This window comes from Molossus molossus, unplaced genomic scaffold (assembly GCF_014108415.1).
Source record: "Molossus molossus isolate mMolMol1 unplaced genomic scaffold, mMolMol1.p scaffold_m16_p_5, whole genome shotgun sequence".
Lineage (NCBI taxonomy): Eukaryota > Metazoa > Chordata > Mammalia > Chiroptera > Molossidae > Molossus > Molossus molossus.
This window is the reverse complement of record NW_023425388.1, coordinates 12,993,835-13,018,399: the sequence shown is the minus strand read 5'-3', so window position 1 is coordinate 13,018,399 and position 24,565 is coordinate 12,993,835. Positions and strand designations below refer to the sequence as shown.

General features: G+C 44.4%; 1 protein-coding gene across 3 annotated transcripts in view; it reads right to left on the bottom strand.

The window, feature by feature from the left end:
• LOC118617119 (disco-interacting protein 2 homolog A) overlaps positions 1–24,565 on the bottom strand; it is a 275,837-nt gene that overhangs the window by 21,235 nt on the left and 230,037 nt on the right. For 2 of the 3 annotated variants that reach the window (XM_036242743.1, XM_036242744.1), the window contains 9 exons: positions 23,446–23,510; positions 23,099–23,192; positions 21,823–21,942; positions 20,254–20,368; positions 19,005–19,144; positions 15,799–15,935; positions 15,291–15,371; positions 14,706–14,833; positions 11,199–11,313 (listed from right to left, as the gene is read on the bottom strand). In XM_036242743.1, coding sequence (XP_036098636.1) covers positions 11,199–11,313; positions 14,706–14,833; positions 15,291–15,371; positions 15,799–15,935; positions 19,005–19,144; positions 20,254–20,368; positions 21,823–21,942; positions 23,099–23,192; positions 23,446–23,510 — 995 coding nt within the window. Of the gene's footprint in view, positions 1–11,198; positions 11,314–14,701; positions 14,834–15,290; positions 15,372–15,798; positions 15,936–19,004; positions 19,145–20,253; positions 20,369–21,822; positions 21,943–23,098; positions 23,193–23,445; positions 23,511–24,565 lie in introns of those variants that run through there. The other variant, XM_036242745.1, reaches the window with a different exon arrangement.

Here is a 24,565-nt window from a genome sequence, read left to right as displayed (position 1 = left end):
CTGGGGATTTGGACCACAACCCGGGCATGTACCCTGACCAGGAATCGAACCAGCAACTTTTTTTCTTTTTAAAAATTTTTCTCTTTATTGATTTTGGAGAGAGAGAGAGAGAAAGGGAGAGAGAGAAAGAAACATCAATGAGAGACAACACCGATTGGCCACCTCCTGCATGCCCCCCACTGGAGATTTGGCCCACAACCTGGGCATGTGCTCTGACCGGGAACTGAACCAGCGGCCTCTTGGTGCATGGGTTGATGCTCTACCACTGAGCCACACTGGCTGGGGCGTAACTGCTTATATTAAAAAATGGAAAGTTAAAGAAGCCATAGAACATGTGGAGGAGTGAACAAGCAGGGGCAGAAGCTGGACTCCACAGCACATACTTTGTTTTCAGATTTGACTTTTGAACTACATATACATTTTTATATACAAAACACTTCAAATATTTAAAAAGCAATCCCTAACAATTAAAAGTAAAATAAAATAAATTAACTCAACCAAACTGGAATCAGGTTGGTGGCACAGCCCCACAGAGAGAGTCTATTTAAAGTGACTTTAAACACGGTGATTTGATTAGTCCACCCCAAGTGGAATATGCCCTGTGGGCAAAAATAATTGAAGAAACATCTTCAGGTACTCTCAAAAATCTTAGTATCAGAGGCAGCTGTTCTGTGGTTGCAGGGTATATAAAGTGGCCTAAGGTAAAGAAGAGATTCTGTTGGAATCATTCACTGTGAAAGAAAGATTAATAAGTAAAAATCCTGCCCTGGCTGGCTTGGCTCAGCGATTAGAGCGTTGGCCTGCGCTCCAGAGAGACCGGGTTCGGTTCCCGCTAAGGGCATGTACCTCGGTTGCAGTTTGTCCCCAGCCCTGGTTGGGTCATGCGGGTAGCAACCACTCGATGTGTCCCTTTCATGTTGATGTTTCTCTCTCTCTCTCTGCTCCTCTCTCTCCCTCCCACTCTACCTGAAAAAAAAAAAAAAGGAAAAATGCCCTCGGGTGAGGATTAAAAATAATAATAAAATAAAATAAAAAATAAGTAAAAATCCTGTAGTCTTGAATTTGAGTTAAAACTAGCAACATAAACTGATGAGGTAGGTAATCTTGCAAACAGACAGACATCATTTCCTACTCTGTCCACTAAAAAAAAAACCAGAAACAGTGACTAAGCCAGTAACATCAAGTGCCCAGATGGTGGTCCCAAATTCCATTTCCCCTCGAAGGCAGCTAGCATACCAACCCTGACAGGGTAGTGCGGAAGGCAACCGGTTGATGTGCACCTCTCTCTCCCTCTCTCCTCACTCTCTCCCTCCCTCCCACTCTGTCTGAAGATAAATGGAAAAATATTCTCAGGTGAGGATTAAAAAAAAAAAGTCAGGGGTATTAAAAAAACCTCACAAGCCAACCTGAAGAGGCTCCAACTGACAACTGAAAAATAAACTTTAATAATCTGAAACACATCCAGTATATTTAAATCCACTAGTTCACAATGAAACAAATAAAACAAATCCCAGTGAGCACTACTAGGGGATTCTAGGAAACCAGCTCATTACTCTGAAATCAATTCCTGACCTTTTTTTCCTGCTTGACCTGCTCTCTAAGTCCCCAGGGGATTCAACAGGACAGCATTTTTTTGTAGAAGAAACTTCTAAAGCTGTTCCAGTGAATGATGAAGAAGGAATGACAGCATTAAAGAAGCACCGCTGTGAAGTCCCAACACATCACTGGGTATAGAAACGCTAAACAACCAGGCATCATGTACCACCTTCTACGAAGGATCATTGTCAGAAAACCAATCCTGAGCATGGTCAAACCTCTAGATCTAATACCAACATGCAGGAATAACAGAACAGAGGAGCATATTAAATGATACCACAGGGGTGCAGTCAGAAGTCAGGCGCAAAGCATACTGGACAAACCACCTGTTTTTGTTAATAAAGAAACTTCAAGAAAAAGATGACAGAGGAAGAGTCTATAGATTAGAAAAGACTTAAAGATCTGTTCCTGCCAAATACAACTTTTTACCTCATTTTGATCTTAAGACTAACAAATAAACTAAACATTAATTGAGGAAATTTGAATAGTGACTACATATTTAATTACATCAGATATTACTATTATGATAAAAACTCAACAAAGTGGGGACAGAGGGAACATACCTTGACATAGTAAAGGCCATACATAAAAAGCCCACTTCTAACATCATACTCAATAGTGAAAACCTGAAAGCTTTTCTTCTAAAATAAGAAACAAGACAAGGATACCCATGCTTGACATTTTCATTAAACCTAGTACTAGAAGTCCTGGCCTGAGCAATCAGGCAAGAAAAAGAAGAGAAAAAAGAGAAATAAAAGGCATCCAAATTGGAAAGGAAGAAGTAAAATCGTCTCTATTTGAAGTTGCTATTTTTATTATATATAGTAAACCCTAAAGACTCCACCAAAAAACAATTAAAAATATTAAACACATTCAGTAAGTCTGGCCAGTGTGGCTCAGTGGTTGAGCATTGACCCATGCACGAAGAGGTTGCCGGTTCGATTCCCAGTCAGAACACATGCCCAGGTTGTAGGCCCGATCCCCAGTGGGGGGCATGCAGGAGGTAGCCAATCGATGTTCTCTCTCATCTATGTTTCTATCTCTCTCTCCCTCTCACTTCTTCTCTCTCTAAAATCAATAAAGAAAAAAAACAAAAAAAAACCCACATTCAGTAAAGTTTGAGGATACAAAAGCAATATACAAAAAATATGCTACGTCTCTATACACTAATAGTGAAGTATCAAAAAGAAAAATTTAGAAATCTCATTTACAATTGCATTGAAATAATAAAATACCTAGGAATAAATTTAGCCAAGGAGGTAAAAGACCTGTACAATGAAAACTGTAAGATACTGATGAAAAAAACTGAACAAGACCCAAATAAATGGAAATATATTCCATGCTCATGAATTAAAAGAATTTTGCTAAAATGTCCATACTATCCAAAGCAATCTACAGATTCAATGCAATCCCTAACAAAATTCCAACAGTAGTTCTCACAAAAACAGAACAAACAATCCTAAAATTTGTACAGAACCACAAAAGAGCCACCACAGCAAACCCGAGAAAGAAAAACAAAGCTGGAGGCATCATACTCCCTGATTTCAAACTATACCACAAAGCTATAGTGATCAAACAATATGATACTGGCATAAAAACAGACACAGATCAATGGAACAGAATAGAGCACCCAGAAATAAACCCACACTTAAGTGGTCGATTAATTTAAACAAAGAAGCCAAGAACATATAATGGGAAAAGACAGTTTTTTCAATAAATGGTGCTGGGGAAACTGGACATATACATGCAAAATAATGAGTCTAGACCACTGTCTTATCCATGAATAAATTCAAAATGGATTAAAGACTTGAAACCACAAAACTCTTATAAGAAAACATAGGTGGGAAACTCTTTAACATAGGCCTTGGTGATGATATTTTTGGATCTGATACCAAAAGCAAAGGCAACAAAATAGAAAATAAACAAGTGGGACTACAGCAAACTAATAAGCTTTTACACAGCAGAGGAAACCATCAATGAGATGAAAAGGCAACCTACTTAATGGCAGAAATCATATATCTGATAAAGGGTTAAGATCCAAAATATTTAAAAAAAAAACTCATATAACTCAGTAGCAACAAAACAAAACAAAAAAATCTAAACAATCTAATTAAAAAGTGGGCAGAAGATCTGAATAGACATTTTTCCAAAGAGAACATACAGATGACCAATAAATATATATGGAAAGATGCACAACATCACTAATCATCAGAGAAATGCAAATTAAAACCACAATGAGATATCACCTTACACCTGTCAGAATGGCAATCATCAACAAATAAGTGTTAGTAAGGACATGGAGAAAAGGGAACCCTCCTGCACTGTTGGTGGGAATGTAAACTGGTGCAAACACTATGGAAAACAGTATGGAGGTTCCTCAAAAATTAAAAACAGAACTTCCATATGATCCAGCAATTCCACTTCTGGGTATTTATCTGAAGAAAACATAAACACTAACTCAAAAAGAAATATGCACCACCTCATGTTTATCGCAGCATTATCTACAACACCCAAGAAATAAAACAACTAAAGTGTCCATCGATGGATGAATGGATAAATAAAATGGGGAGAGTCAGAGAAAGATCTGACTCAGAAAGCAGTGGTGGAGAGATGCTATGCTACTGGCTTTGAAGATGGAAGATTAGAGACAAGCCAGAATATGAAGCCTTTAGGAGATGAAAAAGGCAAGGAAATAGATACTCTCCTGGAACCTCCAGAAGGGAACATAGCCCTGTTGATGTCTTGATCTTAGCCAAGTAAGACCTGTGTCAGAACTCTGCCTCCTGAAATGTATGAAAATACATTTGTATTGTTTTAAACCACTATAGTTTTTGTAATTCATTATGGCAGAAATAGAAAACTAACAAAATTTTAAAAACAAAGAAAATGTGAAATATATACACAGTGAAATGGTATTCAGCCATAAAAAAGGATAAAATCTTGCCATTTGCAATAACCTGAATGGATGGACTTGAAGGGTATCATGCTAGGTGAAACAAGTCAGACAAAGACAATTACTGTACGACCTCAGTTATGTGTAGAACCTAAAACCAAAACAAACCAAGCTTACAGATACAGAGAACAGATTGGTGGTTGGCAAAGACAGGAGGTGGGAGATGGGTGGAATGGATAAAGTGTGTCAAAAGGAACAGACTTTTTAGTTATAGAAGAAGTAGGTCCTGAGATGTACAACATAGCGACTCTGGTTAATAACACTGTATTGTGTACGTCAAAGTTGCTTAAGAGAATAGATCTTAAAAGTTCTCATCACACACAAAAATTTATAACTGTGTGGTGATGCTAACTAGACTTACTATGGTGATCATTTCACAAGATGGACAAATATCAAATCATTACATTGTCTACCTTGGACTAATGTAGTATGTCGATCATACCTCAACAAAACAAAATTAAAAGAATTATTGTTAATATTTAAAATGTAATAATGATATTTATTTTTGTTGTTCCTTATTCGAGAATGTTTTTCTATTGATTTTTAGATAGAGTGGAATGGAAGGAGGGAGAGAGACAGAGATATATTGATTGGTTGCCTCCTATAGGCCCCCAACTGGGGCCAGGCATCTAACCTGTAATCCAGGTATGTGCTCTTGCCCAGCAATTGAACCTGTGACCCTTCCGTCTGTGGGCTAGCGCTCTAACTGCTGAAAACCAGCCAGGGCTAATGACTTCATTCATTCATTCATTCATTCATTCATTCATTCATTCATTCCTCACCTGAGGATATTTTTCCATTTATTTTCAGACAGAGTGGGAGAGAGATGAAGAATGAGAGAGAGAGAGAGAGAAACATCAACATGAGAAAGAGACATCGATTGGCTGCCTCCTGCACAACCCAGAGCAGGGCCGGGACCAAAATGAAACTGAGATACAAGCCCTTGACCGGAATTGAACCTACAACTCTTAGGTCCGCATTCCGACATTCTACCTGTTGAGCCAAACTGACCAGGGCATGATATTTATTTTTAAAGAAATAAAAACTAAAATTTTTACAGATAAAAATAATGTGATGTCTAGCATTTGTTTCAAAACACTCCTGAATGAGAAAGGGGGCAGAGAGACATATGGGACCTGGATCAACAATTGTTGATGCAGTATAATAAGAAAATGGGGGTTGTTATACTCTTCTTTTAGGTTTGGTGTATTAGAAATATTCCATAATAAAACACTAAAACTTTTATTAAAAATAAATGTTATAAATTACTCTGAAGGTCAGGGCTCCCTGAGCTCCCTAATACATGGACAGTGCCCTTTGGACTACGCCTGCCTCACACAAGCTTCCTTTCTTTTTTTTTAATCCTCACTCAAGGACATTTTTTTTTTGCATTTAACTTCAGATAGAGCATGAGGGAGAGAGGGAGGAAGAGAAAGAGAAACATCGATGTGAGAGAGACACACTGAATGACTGCCACCCACACAACCCCAACCAGGGCCAGGGACAAACCGCAACCGAGGTATGTGCCCCCAGCGGGAACTGCACCCGGGCCTCTCCAGTCCGCAGGCCAACGCTCTAACCGCTGAGCCAAACCAGCCAGGGCTAAAAGCTTCCTTTCTTAGGTGGCTGTGGGGGTTGTACACAACTGCACACAACTGGCCTGGAGATGATGGGTCAACAGAGAGTGTATCTAAAGAGCTGCCAGAACAGAAATTCATCCAAAGATTTGTACACTATTATCCACAGCAGCTTTATTCATAACAGCCAAAAAGTAACAACCCAAATATCCATCATGTTGTGAACATATAAAAAGAAACAAAACTCAGCAATAAAAAGAAATCAACTACCCTGGCCAGTTTTGCTCAGCGGTTAGAGCGTCAGCCTGCAGACCAGAGAGACCCGGGTTTGGTTCCTGCTAAGGGCACATACCTCAGTTGCAGTTTGTCCCCGGCGCCAGTTGGGGTCATGTGGGTGGCAGCCACTCGATGTGTCTCTCTCACATTGATGTTTCTCTCTCTCCCTCCCTCTCTATCTGAAGATAAATGCAAAAGTGTCCTCAGGTAAGGATAATAAAATATAATTAAATAATTAAAAAGAAATCAACTGATCCACACAACACAAGGAATCTGTGAAACATTATGCTGAGGAAAAGAGACAATCAGAAGAGCAACCTCACATGATCCCATTTACAGAGCACATCTACAGCAGGAAGGAAAAGTTCATCTGCTATGTAGAGAGAACGGTGGTTCTCTGCGTTGGATAGTCAGGGTAGAGGTGGGGACTAACTGCAAAGGGGCATGGGAGAACCTGCTGGACAGATGGGAAGTGTTCTATATCTTAATTATCATGGCATAGCAGTTACCTTGGTGCATGTATTTGACAGAAGCCATCAACCTGCAATTTAAAATTGAGCTCATTTGCCTTTGGGACAACTTCAAGCGTGCCAACATGTGCATGTTGGGGGTGCCAGAAGGAGAAGAGAGAGAACAAGAAATTGAAAACCTATTTGCAAAAATAATGACAGAAAACTTCCCTAACTTGGTGAAGGAAACAGACATACAAGTCCAGGAAGTACAGAGAGTCCCAAACAAGATGAACCCAAAGAGGCCCACACCAGGACACATCATAATTAAAATGCAAAAGGTTAAAAACAAAGAGAGAATCTTAAAAGCAGCAAGAGGAAAGCAGGTAGTTACCTACAAGGGAGCTCCCATAAGACTGTCAGCTGATTTCTCAAAAGAAACTTTGCAGGCCAGAAAGAAATGGCAAGAGATATTCAAAGTGATGAAAAGCAACAACCTACAACCAAGATTACTCTATCCTGCAAAGTTATCATTTAGAATCAATAGATATATAAAGAGCCTCCCGGACAAGAAAACACTAAAAGACTTCATCATCATCAAACCAGTATTATATGAAAAGCTGAAGGTTCTTCTTGAAGAAGAAGATAAAAAATATGAACAATAAAATAGCAATGAATACATATCGATCAACAATTGAATCTATGAACAAAATTAAAAAGCAAACAGAAACAAACTAATAGATAGAAAATTTTTTGTCGGCAGCCAGATGGAAAAAGGATTGGGGGGATAGGCAAAAAAGGTGAAGGGATTAAGAAGTACAACTGGACTTCCGGTCAAGATGGCACTGTAGGTAAATGCGGTATCGAGTCCTCCCACAACCACATCAAAGTTACAACTAAACTACAGAACAACCCTCACTCAAAACCGCCTGAAATCAAGCTGAATGGAAGTCCTACAATCACGAAATTAAAGCAGCAGCCACATCAAGACTGGTAGGAGGGGCGGAGGGGCTACAGGCTGGTCCCACACCCACGTGTGGCGGATAAAAATCAGGAGGATACCTCGGCTGGGAAGTTCCTTCCTGAGGACTGAGGGGTCCCCGTCCCACACGAGATGCCCCACTCAGGGTTCCAGTGCCAGGAAGAGAAGTCCCATAACTTCTGGCTGGAAAAACCAGCGGGAACTGAGGCTCAGGGAGGCTGAGGTGGCTGGAGCCCCAGGAAGCTCCTTAAAGGGCCCGTGCACAAACTTATCGAACTCACTCCCTCTAAGCTTGGAGGGGAGGCAGCTCGAGGGGCTCCAGAGACATACAGGGAAGAACTGAGCTGTTTGGCACTGGAGCAAGGGCTGAAGAGAAGGCTTTCTCCGGGACAAACGTGCCATCAGAGGCCTTTGTTCCTTTAGTGAGCCCTTCCCTGGGGCAGCAGACAGTCACCATATCTGGGACTCCAGTAACCTGGCTCACACTGGTAGCCCCACCCTGGTGATTCCCTGAGGCCACGCCCCACCCAACTTGCAGGCCCAACCAAGCTGTTGCCACTTGCTTAACCATAGGATTGGCCGGTCTTGGATCCTGCTTCAGGTTTTCCAAAATACTTTTAAACAAGCAGCATCTGGTCTCAGATAGCCCCATACCTCTTGTTAAGTAATACACAGAAACAAACACAGAGAGGCAGCCAAAATGAGGAGACAAAGAAACAGATCCCAAATGAAAGAACAGAACAAAACCCCAAGAAAAGAACTAAGCGAAATGGAGATAAGCAACCTAACAGATGCTGAGTTCAAAATATTGCTTATAAGGATACTCAATGAACTTAGTGAGAACCTCAGTGAACTTAGTGAGGGCCTCAAGAGCATAACCATGGACCAGTCAGAAATGATGGATGCACAGTCAGAAATGAAGGAGGCATTAACTGAAATAAAGAATAATTTACACAGATTCAATAGTAGAGTACGTAAATACAAGAAGCAAACCATTGATTTGGAATATAAGGAAGCAAAAAACACCCAATCACAACAGCAAAAAGATAAAAGAAGCCAAAAAAATGAGGCTAGTGTAAGGAGCCTCTGGAACAACTTCAAGTTGTCAACATTTGCATCTTGGGGGTGCCAGAAGGAGAAGAGAGAGAACAAGAAATTGAAAACCTGTTTGAAACAATAACGGCAGAAAACTTTCCTAACTTGGTGAAGGAAACAGACATACAAGTCCAGGAAGCACAGAGAGTCCCAAACAAGATGAACCCCAAGAGGCCCACACCAAGACACATCATAATTAAAATGCAAAAGGTTAAAAACAAAGAGAGAATCTTAAAAGCAGCAAGAGGAAAGCAGTTAGTTACCTACAAGGGAGTTCCCATAAGGCTGTCAGCTGATTTCTCAAAAGAAACTTTGCAGGCCAGAAGGGAGTGGCAAGAAATATTCAGAGTGATGAAAAGCAAAAACATACAACCAAGATTACTCTATCCTGCAAAGCTGTCATTTAGAATCGATAGTCATATAAAGACTTTCCCAGACAAGAAAAAGTTAAAGGAGTTCATCACCACCAAACCGTTATTATATGAAATGATGAAGGATCTTTTTGAAGAAAAAGATAAAATATATGAACAAACAAAATGGCAATGAATACATATCTATCGACAATGGAATCTACAAACAAGATGAACAGGCAGAACAGAAACATTCTCATAGATACAGAGAACATTTTGTTGGTTGCCAGATGGGAGGGGGATTGGGGGAATGGGTGAAAAAGGTGAAGGGATTAAGAAGTACAAATTCATTGCTAGACTGACAAACCTCAAAGGGAAAGGAGTTGGGGGGTGGGAAGAAATAAACCAAAGAACTTATATGCATAACCAATGGACACAGAAAATAGTGTGGGAAAAGATGGGAGGGGGCGGGAGTGGGGAGGAGGGGATCAATGGGGGAAAAATGAGGAACATCTGTAATACATTCAACAATAAAGATGAAAAAAAAAGAAGTACAACTGGTTGTTAGACTGATGAATCTCAAAGAAAGGAGGGAGGGGGCAAGAAGAGATAAACCAAAGTCTTATATTAAAAAATAAAATAAAATTGGGCTCATTCTGGCTCTGTCTGGATAGCTTAGTTGGTTAGAGCACTGTCCAGATATGCCAAGGTCTCGGATTTGATCTCTGGTCAGGGCATATACAAGAATTAACCAATGGCGCTGGCCGGTTTGGCTCAGTGGTTAGAGTGTCAGCCTGCGGTCCAGAGAGACCCGGGTTTGGTTGCCGCTAAGGGCACGTACTTCGGTTGCAATTTGTCCCCGGCCCTGGATGGGTCATGCAGGTGGCAATCGCTCAATGTGTCCTTTTTGAGTCCATGTTTTTTCTCTCTCTCTCCCCCTCCACTCTATCTGAACCAAAAATGGAAAAGTGTCCTCGGGTGAGGACACACACACACTAAAAAGAATCAATCAATGAATGTATAAATAAGTGGAACAATAAATCAATGTCTCTCTCTCCCTTCCTCTCTCTAAAAATCAATAAATAAAAAAATTTTAAAATGGACTCACTCTGTAGTATGTAAATTACATTCAATAAAATTGACTAAAACACCCTCGCTGAATGGTCCATTTACGATTTATACACTTTACTGAATGTAAATTCTACCCCCCCCCCAGAAAAATATGTTGAACTCTAGTTCAATATTCAAAGATATGAATGTACAAATGTAGAGGGGACGGGGGCTATAATACATGACAATATGGCATGCCCAGAGGAGGAGGCAGAGGGACAGGTGTCTTATAAGCAAATGTCACCACTGTTAGTCACAACCTGCAAAACCCCTGTAGAACCTAGAGACTGGGTATTAGGAATGCACGGTATAATTCTTTCAACTCTGCTGTATGTTTGAAGATTTTCATAATAAAATGTTAGAAAATAACTGGTGCAGAGGTGGAAAAGTGCTCATTTTCAGTCCAACTATGAGTCAGCCCACTCCAAATCTAGGTGGTATTTTCATTTAAAATCATTCTAGTTGATAGCAGCTTTATGGGGCTGCTATTAGATAATAAGTTTCAAATGCTGTTCCTCTTCCTCACAAATCACATGTTTAATTAGTGCCCACTGTGTGAGGTCAGTGCAGGTGAAGAAGGGGTCCTGGAGGCCATGAGTCTCATCAGTCATCCCCATGAGTAGGCAAGAGGCAAGTGGACATCCAACCGGCTCAGCACGGTTACAGAAAAGTGAAGATATTTCAAACACCAAGTGGGGGCAGACACTCACCACCTGCTCTGAAGGAATGAAATGGGGAATGCTGGGACAGGTGGACTTGCCTGAACCACACACCAACAGACAGGCAGGAGGAGTGTGCCCCCACACCCACCTGCAGCACACGACTCATCCACTGGAAGCTGTCCTCCTCAGAGGCGTCTGGCCGCTGCTCTGCCACAAGCACAATCCGGTCATCATGCAGCACTGTCACAGAGAACACAGCGATCCTGGGGGAGGATAAGGACAGAAATGACCACCTAGCAAAGGATGCCAGAGGGGATGCAGATACCTCTTCTCACTTAAAAGGAAGCTGCAGAAGTGCTGGTGTTTAGTCAATCGAACAGTGGGCTTTAAAAAGTAACCAGTTACTTTAAAAAATAACCAGTAATCTCCTTGAATATGACTGAAAATTCACTAAAACAGAGAGGACTATGGTGCAAAGCAAAACACAGTTTAAAATTTTCCTTAATTGTAATGTTAATAATGTGATACACTTCTTTGTGCAAAAACCTTTGTCTAGAAGTTCTATGAGTTATATTTTTCATCCAACTGATTAAATCTGTCTCTCACTCAATTAATCTGCTTATGTTTACTGAACTTGTTTCTCCCATCTTACTTTAAGAATTTCAACACGTTTTCTCTGTATCACCTTTTTCTTCGTTTAGACTTGAGATGATATACCTTTTTCCTATAAGACAAGATGCTGGTCTCCCCATCAAACCACCATGCTAGTACATCTAATGTTTTAATCCTGGGCCTTTATAGACATACCTTCTCATTCTCTCCTTTGACTAGTGTGCATGCACGCACACACACATACACACACATTCTTTTATACAACAACCTTTACCCAGCATTAAATTTTCCTTCTTTTCTTTTTATTTTATATTTTTATTGATTTTCGAGGAAGGAGATGAGGGAGAGAGAGAACGAGAAAGACAGAGACAGATAGAGAGAGAGAGAAACATTGGTTGGTTGTCTCCTATACATGCCCCGACCAGGGATCAAAACTGCAACCTGGGTATGTGCCCTGATTTGGAATTGAACCTGCCACCTTTTTTTTTTTATCCTCACCTGAGGACATTTTTCCTTTTTTTTCAGATAGAATGGGAGGAAGCGAGAGGAAGAGAGAGAGAGAGAAACATCAATGTGAAAGGGACACATCGAGTGGCTGCCCCCTGCAGGGCCCAACCAGGGCCAGGGACAAACTGCAACTGAGGTACATGCCCTTAGCGGGAACCGAACCCGGGTCTCTCTGGACCACAGGCCGATGCTCTAACCGCTCAGCCAAACCGGCCAGGGCGAACCTGCCAACTTTTGGTGTACATGATGACACTTCAACCAACTGAGCCACACCAGAAAGGGCAAATTTTCCTTTCTTTCCTACATTTTGTAGCATTTCTGGAATTGTTTCTTAGTACCTCATCTGAAAGTGTTTTCACAAAAAAAAATGTTTTGGTGACCAAACTTTTGAAACTTATAGACTCATGAATATTTTTATTCCAATGGAACAATTAAGTGACAATCTGGATAAATACAAAATCTAGGTTAAAAGTTCCTTTTAGCCGAGCCGATGTGGCTCAGTGGTTGAGCACTGACCCATGCACCAAGAGGTCACTGGCTCGGTTCCCGGTCAGGGCACATGCCCAGGCTGTGGGTCCAATCCCCAGTGAGGGGCATATGCAGGAGGCGGCCAATCGATGTTCTCTCTCATTGGTGTTTCTCTCTCTCTCTCCCCCTCTCTAAAATCAATAAAGAAAAATATATTTTTTAAAAATGTTCCTTTTAAAAACAAAAAACAGCCCTGGCCAGTTTTGCTCAGTGGTTAGAGCGTCGGCCTGCGGTCCAGAGAGACCCGGGTTTGGTTCCCACTAAGGGCATGTACCTCGGTTGCAGTTTGTCCCTGGCCCTGGTTGGTTCGTGCGGGTGCAACCACTCGATGTGTCCCTTTCACGTTGATGTTTCTCTCTCTCTCTCTTCCTCTGTCTCCCTCCCACTCTCTCTGAACAAAAAAAGGGAAAAATGTCCTCGGGTGAGGAAGAAAAGAAAAAGATGTTTAAAAACTTAAAAACATCATTGCACTGTCATCCTCTTGCACCAGCCCCTGTACTAGGAAGTCTGATGCACTCTGCCTGGTCCTGTGTCAGCTGAGAAACATTGCCAAATCTGCCATGTGGACCCTTCTCAAGTCAAGAGAACTTCAGCCTCTCACTTTGCAGACACTCCCTCCTTCTCTTCCAAGCCTGATACCTGGATTGCCAGACCTTCTTCTCTCCCCATCTCTTTTAATTTCTCTTTAAAACTTTCTGTTTCTTTACCCCTGGAGTAGTTCCTTAATCTGACTTTCCAGCTTATCATTTTTCTCTCTAGCTGTATCTATACTACTATTTATTCCATCTATTGTGTTCTTTGTGTAAACAACTGTTATGTTTTCTTGATCTCATTTCATGTTACTAATATCCCAGTGGCACACACACTCAACCAGTTATAGTTCTATTTCAAAATGGTTGTGGCCCTCAAGCTCTTCCCTGGTGGGGACAGAAATGCTAAGCTGTCCACTTGCGAACTGCCCCACACCCCAGCCCACCACACAGGCTGGAATTGCCTCATCAGGTACCTGCTCAGAACAGGGCCTTTACCTCTAGGTACCATCAGGTTCTGGTAGCCATGCAAGGAAGCAGTCTCTGTCATATACCCCAGGAGAGGTGTGGGCCGCCCTGATGTTACCCCATGGACACCTGTACCAGCAGTGTCCCTAGTTTCTACTGTGAGGACAGGTAGTGATGTCCTGGGACACTCTACACTGCACACACCTATAGGACTGGCCTGCTGGTCTCTCCTGGGTGGTTATCTGATGCCCATCATCTTTTCCTGGGGGAAGGCCAGCAGCCCATGCTGACCCACTATTGGGCAGAATTCGCTAATGATTTCTTTAAGGGATATTAAAAGGCAGGATCTGGCCAGGCTCAGAGGCACCCTAGTTTGAGTAGTAAAAGCACTTCCTGAGAAGTATAAAATTTAAAAAATGCATCTGGTTGAATGGACCAACTAGGAGAAGGGGCTGCTTCCCCCAGGACAGAGCTCAGGAGCTGAACAGAGTTTCCCCTTTTTGTCCCCAGCCACTGGGGCATAGGCCAGAGGTCCATTTATTTGCTCAATGGAGACAAGAATGTTTAAGTGTTGCCTAACACCTTCAGAAACTTGACTGATTCTATCCCAGAAGCAAGGCAGGGTCTCTGCATGTCTCACTAAACCTTAGGATAAAAAGAACTGGCCTCTGCTGGTTGCAGAAAACATGGTATTGGGTGTTCCAATCTACATCTGTGAGGTCATGCACATGACCTGTGGTGCTGGTGCCGGTCCCTGTGCCCAGTTATACGTTCAGATTTCAATGTCTTAAAGGTCTGCATGAGCTCTGGGGACAGTGAGGACACTAACTCTGCTGTCTTTGCTGCAAGTGCCATCCTTTTCCTTGTGGAGTTTCTCTGATGAACAGGAATTTTTAGGATAGGTTTGTTTGTTCAAGTCACTGGACTTTTCTTCCACTGCAAACAAACTTCTCCAACCTTAAGTGGAGAAAAGACCTAAAGCCATAGCACAGGGACCCGCAGCGCATCACCTGCCTCTGTAGACAAACTTCATGGGCTCCACGGCCAGCGCAGTGGCCACGATGTCATCCGCATTGTGTCTGCGAACTCCGACCACCATCAACCCATCCAGCTTGCCCACAACGAAGACCAGGTTATCCTGAAAGCAAGGAAGCTGGTCAGGACTCAGGACACATAAGCAGGGCCTGTGGGTCAGGCCCTGCTACAAAAAGATGGGAGCACCATGAGCACACAAACGGTGACAGGTGAAACCCAGGACAAGATGACTGTGGGATGAAGGAACCCCATAGCTTGGTGGGCTCAGGCCAGGGAAAAGAGGCATTCAGGGATGGAGTTGGCACGAGAAAAGTCAAAGATAGGAATACAGCTGTGGGTGAAGTTTATAAAGAACTCTGAGTGCTACAGGACAATGGCCAGGGTTCCCAAACTTGGCACCAGTGACATTTTGGGCTGACAGTACTTTAGTGGGTGCTGCTGTCCTGTACACTGTGGGGTATGACACAGCACTCTAGCCTCTAGATGCCCACTTATAATGGCAGCATCCCCTCCTGAGTGGTGAGTCGTTGAGGGACACAGGTCCTGGTGGGACTACTCACAGGGCCGATGAAGCCCAGCAGCCCAGTCCTGGTGAAAGGCCTGTCGGAGATGGGCGCTCCTCCTGCAGTGACCGGGACAGTCTGCACAGAGCGGAAAAGGGAACAATTAGGCTGTGGTCCACAGATAATCAACCAACTGGCCAGGAGTCAGGGGGCGGGTGGGAGAGCTCAGCACTCACACTGCCTGATTGTCAGTGCGTGGTTCCTCAGGTGGGCCATCACCCATGTTTCTGGAGGGGAAGAGGCTACCCCAGGGCTGGAGTCCCTGCGGGCCCCTATGCACAGCATGGCCCTGCCTGGCCCAGAAAAGTGGCACTCACTGGGCTCTTCCGACACCCAACTCCAGCAAATAGCACTGGCTTGCCTGGGCAGCCTCAACTCCTGTCAGGGCTGTAATAGTGCCCTGACTCAGAGCTGACCCAGCAGAACAGGTGCTAAGGAGGCCGGCCTACCACCCACCGTGCTCCATGGATGCTCTTAGAACTTAACTTCAACATAAAGTACAAACCTCAAAGATGTTCTTTGTGATCCCCAGTAGTCCGTAGTAGGCTGTGCCTGTAGCACTGGAGTCCACACATATTTCTCCAACCTCATCAGTTTTACAAAGATACGGGGCACCGTCTACCTTCACAACACATACATTAGCTAAAAAGAGAAAAAAACCCTCGAAAGCATAAATACATTGAAGTGGATCATCCACAAGGATCTATTTGCTGCCATGTCTGCAGTTATGGAAACAAAATATTACATGTGTAGTACATTCTACAACAAGCTTTCTGACATGTATCGTATACACTCCATTTGTTCATGTATTTATATTTGACACACACCAAGGTGAGGTGATGGAACAGTTCAGCCCACCCTTCCTATGCTAAGCAGACACACAGGCTCTGCATGACTCTCCTGCACCCACATGAGACGTTGGCTGACCTGGCTGCCAACATGTACCACCTTGCACATTTGCTCTGAGGCTGGCTCCAGCTCCAGAGCCTGAGGGACCCCACTTGTACCAGGGCCTTTCCTGTCATGCAGGCCTCAGTATGGCCCCTCCCACAGCCTTATCACCCCTGTTGTTTTCACTAAGCAGCACCCCTACCTGATGCTCCTGCCTGCTGCCTGTCCCTTGGCACTGGGGACCTTGCTTGTGTGGTCACCACAGCCCCAGGCCGCCAGCCCTGCCACAGAGCAAGTATCCAGAAACAGCCTCCAATAATAGAGCAAAACACACACTAGAACATGCAGTGGTTCATCAAACAAAATTCAGTCACTCAGTATGAATTAAATAGCCAGGAGTTACTTGGGCCTTGTCCTTCCTTTGCCCCTTCTTGAGTTTTTCCTAATGTACTCTCATCTCCAAAGATGTGAGCAAGGAAAAGATACAGGAGAGCAACAGTCATTTACTTCCCTTTGTGTATAAATCTGTCAAAGCCTCAGCAGAGAGAACATTGGGGATGTTCACTAAAAGAGGTGGCACTCATGTAACTCACTGGATAGGTGGCCCTCAGCTCACACCCAGACACTCACATGATGACAGACACCCCAATTTAAATCACAAAAGGCACAAAGGAACAATATCCACTTCACTGTGGTCAACACAAAACCAGTAGGATTAACACAGTAGAGGCTGTACATCTGCTAAAAGCAAACACCATCAACCCTCACCAAGTCAATCAGTCCTCACCTGTTCCGGCCAACAGACCCCCCACCTTTCAGGGAGCACCATACACACAGACTCATCCAGGGGAGCACCATGCACACTCACACACCTAGGGGAAAACTGTGTACACACAGTCCATTCTGGTCCATGTTTTACTAGTAAAAACCAAATACTACAATGAAAGTCTCTTATTTTTTTATTCAGAAAAATTACCAAGACTATTTTCACCAGTCTTTTAAAGAGTTACTACTGTGCTCTCCTATAACTACTAAAAATATATAAGACTCTCAATCTTTGCTCTTAATGTTTCTTCATGTTCAAATTACTACAGTACCAATGAATCCATATTTATGGTAAAATTATAAAAATAAAAAATACATTTCATATTGCTAAAGAGTAACTAGAAAAAAATTTGAACTTCCAGTCTTGTTCTAAGAATCCAAACTTCTCCATACATGTAGGGCCAGATATCCTTGCTATGGGCTCTCCTCTCTCCCTCTGGAGTGCCTGGCACCAAGCCCAAGTGGCACATGCCCCATGGAGGCAGACCTGAAAACACAAGGGCCAGGATGCTGGGCATCCTGGAGACCCTGCAACCTTGAACCTGGACATAACAGCACTGGGATGAGGGTGAGTGACTGAGAATGGGAGCCTGCCTCTAGAAGTCACCAGGGTGGGTCAGGACAGCTGCCCACGAACCAGAGAAGGGCCTGCATGGTATGGGAGGAAACTGAAGAGATTGTGGAGTTGCTAAATGAGAGATGACCTCAGAGCAGCATAAACAGAGCGTTCCCCAACTCACAACTGTCACTGGGTGCCTCCTGAGCCAGGCTCTGCCCTTAATTTTCCACGTGAAACTGTGCATCAGCATCACTCCATGTGACCTCGCCTGCAGACCAGCAGGAAGACAGCTCCATCGCTTTCTTGTCACTGCACTGCCATAGGGGTAGCAGGGAAGCCAACAACAACTCATGAGGTAGGCTCATGGGGCCTGATGTATAGGATGGCTCACATGGCCTTTCTGGAACCCACAGGAATTTTTGTGAACCTTAATTTAAGGCCATACTCCTAATATAAAGGTACTTTCACAATTTACTGAAATTGTCCAATAGCCTGGGGACTGGCGCCAGGCAAAGTGCTCGACCATTGTCTCGCTAGCTCAGCCTTGCCTCCCACCCTGAACGGCCTGCCTGGAGCTTGTAGATTAACTCCCATCTTGCTCTTATCGATTCACATTCCAGAGGCTCCATGCATACCCCCGCAGGGCCAAACCCTAAGGGACAAATTCCAGCTGCAACAGGCAGATATAAAAAACACAAGCCCCTACATTGAGCGCGGCTTCTAGGACTCGACCCCCGGAGTCTGTGAACCCGCCTGGAATGTACCCAATAAAGCCTGATCCCTGTTTATTTGGCTGATTGGCTCTCCAGTCTCTTCTGTTTTATTCGGCGGCGCCTCTGATTCCTTACAGAAATAATCTAAATATCAAGTTATTCAGACATCATGGGCGCCATGGGGTTTATGCCTTGATATATGTGAAGTATGAAGACTGCCTGGCAGCAGTATGAGCTATTGTCACCATTACCCCAAATACTGGAACTAGAAGTCAGGTTCACAGGCCATAAACACAGCCTTGTATTTTAGCTCGGCTCTAAACTTAATACAAAAGAAAGCAAAAAACTGAAAAAATGTTATAAATTAAAATCCCAACCTATGTGGGAAAACCCTTTTAAGAAATATTTGTGTTCCAGATCACTCCTATAAAGCCTGCAGCTGGTATAACTCGTCTTTGTTTTTATTGATTTCAGAAAGGGAGAGAGAGGGAGAGAGAAAGACAGAAATGTCGATGAGAGAAACAATGATCGGCTGCCTCCTTCACGCCCATACTGGGGATCGAGCCCGCAACCCTGACATGTGCCCTGACTGGAAATCCAACCTGCAGTGACTTCCTGGTGCATGGGACAATATTCAACCAACTGAGCCACATGGGGGTGGGGAGGGGTGATTCTTTGTCGTGTTAATTGAAGGACAAGACAAACTCCAGGTGCATCCCTTACCTCCAGGCATCACCTGACCAACGTCCTGAACAGTAAGGACTGACAACTTTTCTTCAGTATCAACTCTGATCACACCGTAACTAAGGCCATTCATTGATAGTACGGCTTTTCTCGGAGGAGGTCCTCCCAGGTCAGGTGGCCTAGAAAACAAAACTAGATTAATTGACAAAGAGTAGAATCCTTGGGAGATGAGACCTGTGGCCCACCTTGCCTGCAGGATGATGCTGTGCCCCAGGCCCTGCTCTGCTCCATACTGTGAGGACACCAAATGCAGGACTTCGTGCGGCAGACTACATTCCTAAAGATGCCACCACCTCTCCACTCCATATTCTCCTCTTCAGTGAGACCTTGACACTCCTCCCTTCATCTAGTGGGCCTGTGATGATGGTGGAAGTGATGCTAAGTGATTTCAAAAGGAGGTCATAAAAGGTAGTTCAGATTCCACCTGCTTGTCTTGGGAGACTCACTGGGAGTCAGTCCTGGGCAGCCAGATAAGCAGAACGACAGGGACCAGCGGGAGAGGCCTGAGACTGCACACAGGAAGTCATGTCTGCTGCTCCCCCAACCCTAGTTCAGTCCAGAGAACATTCAACTGCAAGGCAGCACCAAAGTCTGACCACAAAAAGCATGAGAGATATAATAACTGACTGTTGCTGTTCTAAGCCAAGTTTGGGAGTAATCTGTTATGCAGCATTGTTAAATACCACTGAAAAACAAAGGTCAATATTTTTCCCAGTAAAAAAATACTCCACTGACAAGCAAAAGAAATCACAGAACAAAGGAATAAAAAATGCTCCATGGTTTGTGAAGGATAAAGATGTTATTTTTAATGCTAAGTTATTATTAACATTTTAGGATTACTTAATGCTTTCACATAAAAGCATACACTGTTTTAGATATATAAACATGAATGATGCAGGACCACAACTGAGACTAATTTTCTAACAATAGAGTTGAAGATGCCCTCAACTGTGAGAACATTGCCCTACCCTAGGATGGCACTGGGGCAGCACAAGAGCCACAGGGTAGGAAAAAGATGACCAAGGCAGGACAAATGGACCATGGGCATACCTCTACCCCAGGATGGCTCTGGGATGCCCATCAGTGCACAAACAGCTTGGGAAATTGGCACAGGATGGGGCACTGCTTTATGATGGCTACTGCTCAGAAATAAATTAATAGCATTTGGTAATTCAGTACTAAGAATAAGAATTAAGTCTCCACAAGACACAACAAGAAATTAAGTTACCTGCGGATGGCAACCGTTAGTGCCTCAGCAGAACAAGCGCAAGGACAGATGACCTCCGGCCGCAGGCCTCTGGACTGGAAGACGTTGAGGAAGGCATCACAAGAAGATATGGACCCTGTGTGAAATAGAGTGGGACAAGAAAGTAACTGTAAGGCTGACGGGCCAGGCTCACTGCCAACATGCTGGGCAGATAAGCTCTGGGGGACAAATACTGTGACGTCAAGCCTGGAGACTATACCCGCTGACTTTCCATCCATTTCACATTTAAACCACCATAATGTAAGATGCTGTCACAACACAGGAAGCTAAGGGCCTCATGGGGAGGGGATGGGATGTTTCCATGGGAACATGATGCCCTTTCAAATCAAGAGGAGTTGGAAATTTCTCACAGAAAACCTATTTTTAGCCTGTGTTGGTTTTGAGATATAATTCATGGCCAGCCTTGCCTCCCTGTTCCACACAGCCTCATACCATGTCCTCAAAGGCTTGCAGAATGGGAGGTGACCGAGGCACAATTATGGAGATGAATCTTCCACATCACAAGGCCACAGGTACATGTGAATTCCTTGCTCCTAGAAGTGCTTGCCCAGTGAACCTACCACACCTCTCCTGGCAAGGCCGCCTATACTCAGTCCCCTGGTGTCACCCTGGCCACAGTCTGGGGTGTCATCAACATGTAAACTCAGTCCCCAGGAGGATAGGTGCTACCTGCACAGGACCCCAAAGTTGTACCATAAACCTCCAGCCCTCTACCACAGCGGGGCCTGAGAAAAGGAAGGGACCTGTTTTCAGTGCAGCCTCATGCTGGGCACTGGGAGACAGCAGAGGACAAATATGTCAATCCAAATCAGTCAGTGTGCTACAGGGAACTGGCATGCAGAATGGCAGGGACCAGAGATCTGCAAAAGGTGTAGGGGGCACTGGGCCTGGGAGGGCCCTCCTGACTTGGGGGGGGGGGGGGAGGATGGAGGTGGGGACAGAGCAAGAGGCACTGCAACAGAGTGTTGTGTGATGACCTGACCTCAAGTGCACAAGCAGCCTGGCCACGGGCACGAGTGGAAAAGTAGAGAAGTGAACAGCATCCAGGTGTTTTGGAGGCAAGATGTAGAACCTTGCTGGGCTCAGGTGTAGATGGAGAGAATGAGAGGCTGTGGGGTGCTAGATGAGATGATCTGTCCAGCAACAGGGTACCCAGGCATGCTGCTACCAGGGGTGTTAAGGTCACACTGGAGAGCGAATTAGATGACAGGCCAGACTCTGGTCAATGGCTCTGTGCTGCAGAGAATGCTGCATAAACACACTCCAAAATTCTACTGAAGCTCCCCAGAAAACACCCTGTGGCAGGCCCTGACAGCCTCCAATGAGCAGCCACGCTCAGGTCCTGCAGAGTCCGGGGTACACAGCAGCACACTAGGGAGTGGTTAAAGGAGTATAAGGGGCGGTGCATAAGGCCAAAGGGCGGGGTCTTCATGAGGCTAACGGGTCTCCAACAAGAGACTGTTACAACACACTCACTTTTCACTTTTCTGGGGACACGACAGGCCCAACCCTGGTCAGGGACTTACTCACATGGGTTAGCGCCATCGGCCACGATCAGCATGCGCAGGGAGCTGAGGCTGACGTCCCGCTGACCTCGTTGAGCCAGGAGAGACCAATGCATGTCACGGGACTTCACCAGTGCTGTCTGGGCTGGGGGAGGGAGGGGGCACAGGCGTGAAGGTGGCACACACACATCATGCAGACCCGCATACAGTGCTTGCTGCCAGGGCAGTACACACACAGGAGCACAGATACGCATCCTGTTTCAGGTCACACGTTCTCTGCAGCCCTGTCTCATTCACAGCTTAGCCTACCCTAACCCGTTTTACCTAAAATCAACTTTGAGGTCTGGCTTAAACAGCATAAATACAGATCTATTTTCAACTTTGATTTTCTCTCAGAAGCTCTATCATGCTCTTTCTACATCTGCCTCTTCTGTCTCATCCAACCCTCCCCTAGCTGCTAATGCATGCAGCTGTGTGGCCAGCAGAAGCCTCGGGGATATGAGGGCTACAAGCATATAGACTCAGCCCTCAATCCTGGCCATGCTAGTGGGCAGCACCTGCCAACCCCATTACCAGGCTTTAATCGTCCTCAGTAAAACAGGATGAACAGAGATGGATACCCCCTTAAGGCTGCCCTGACAACACCCGGTCAGAGCACATGTCTCCTGTTTACACTCAGTAACTGACAGTACTGTCAGCATAGGTAGAAAAGTAAACAGGGTACACAGGATCAGTTAGTGTGAACAAAGACTCTAGGCCCAGGCTCAGAGGTTAGTGAAGGTGCCCTCAAGCTCCACCAGAGCAGAGCCCCAGAGATACCTGGACTGCGGGGGTGACTGACTGAAGGTGGAGTGTGGGGCAAGGCCCCACTGGCAGCCCCATTGCTCATGGACAGCTTCATCTGAATAAACAGCTTTGCTGCTGGTGGCTCGAAAAGCCCTAACATCAAATTAAGACCATCTAAAATACTAAGAAATGATGTGATTGCAAGGAAAATTTCAAAAGAATAAAATTAGAAGCTTATGATCCTTGCAGAAAAGAATGGTCACTGAAGAGTTCTCTACCCAGGGTGGCCAGGCCTTGTACACACAGGTCACGACAGCTTGCAGCTAGCACTGGTGAGCCAGGGCCACCACAGACGAATCTAAGACCTGGTCATGGCACATGCTGGCCGTCAGAGCTCCTCAGTCCACATTTGCCGTTCTGCATGTCGGCTTTATTTTTTTCTTATTCACCAAAGATTAATTCAAAGAGTCTTCTTTAATGAAGGATAAATCAAGAAATGATGCTAATTCCTTTACCTTTATACAAACACACTTTCTGAATCCAGGAGAGCGGGTTCACCTTCATCAACGCATACGGGATACTGATCACGTGCATCTTGTTCATGACGCTCTATGAAAGACACAGGTGCTCAGGGCAGGCCTCACTCTGCGTACAGATTGCAGAGCACTAAACCACACCTGAAGTGGCAAAGGTAACACCACTGCTCACAACACTATTTCGGTTCAGATACATTGGTCAGGTGAATCAGCAGAACTAAGGACTAACTACATGACCTAAAAAGTAGGGTTTGGTGTCATGTATTGATATGAAACATTAAAAATCCCTCGTTCCAACAATTAGATCATTTAGCATCAACACTCACTGTTAACACTCCATGCCATAGACCAGCATCCCTTTTGAAATCCAGCACATTTGTTAGTGTTTCAGCTGAAAGTGGACAAAGATGGTTAAACCGCTGAGTGAACCTCTTCACAAGTCACGTGCACTTTTAGAGAAACTCTGAGATGAGCACATCATCAACACATAAGAGTTTTAGGGAAACATACAGCATTTCCAAATACCATGCGGTAATTAACCAATAACCTTGCTTATCTATTCAGGTTACTGGAAAAACAGAAAAGTAAGTCATACAATTTTGGATTACAACATAACTATGCTGATCACCAATCTGAAAACAAAGAGACAGTCTCTAGGTAAGAGACTGAGTGAGGCTGTCACAAATTTCAGTCACTGTGGGTGACGACTGTCATGTGTGCTCTTATACATCCAGTTCCCCCATTTCTCACACCCAAGGCCGTTATCTTGCATCTTCAAAAAATGTCTCATGCTGTTCGTGTCACATCCCTTCAGAAAGGTGCTTATTCTCTCCTGCTTATTTTCTCTTCCAGAGGGTATGACTGGTAGGTATTAGGTAGCAGGAGCAAACAGGAGTCCCCAGGCTTCCCATTACGACCTTGTGCTCACAGCGTCTGGTCACATCCTCTGAGGGACCTGGTTCCAGACCTCGCATAGGGAAGGGGACAGAGTCTGGGGCTAGAAGCAAATCTGGTCCCTTACCAAAGGCCATAGCAAGCCCTAGTGTGCCCCACAGGAGAAACACCCCCGCTGAATACAAGCAGTTGGGTCTGTGTGCCAGGACACTGCTACGTTCTGATTAAGCATGCTGTATAGGATTCCTGGTCAGCAGAGGAGCCAATTATAGGTGACATATACTAGGTCTGAAGAAGGAAATCATGAGACTTGACTGATAGGCCTAATTTTTATTTATTTTATTTATTTTTTTTCCACACCTGAGGACATTTTTGCATTTATTTTTAGATGGAGCAGGAGGAAGAGGGAGAGAGGGAAACACCAATGTGAGAGAGAGAGACATCAAGTAGTTGCCACCCACATGACCCCAACTGGGGCTGGGGACAAACCGCAACCGAGGTACGTGCCCTTAGCGGGAACCAAACACAGAAAAAACTATCTGGTCTGTGGGC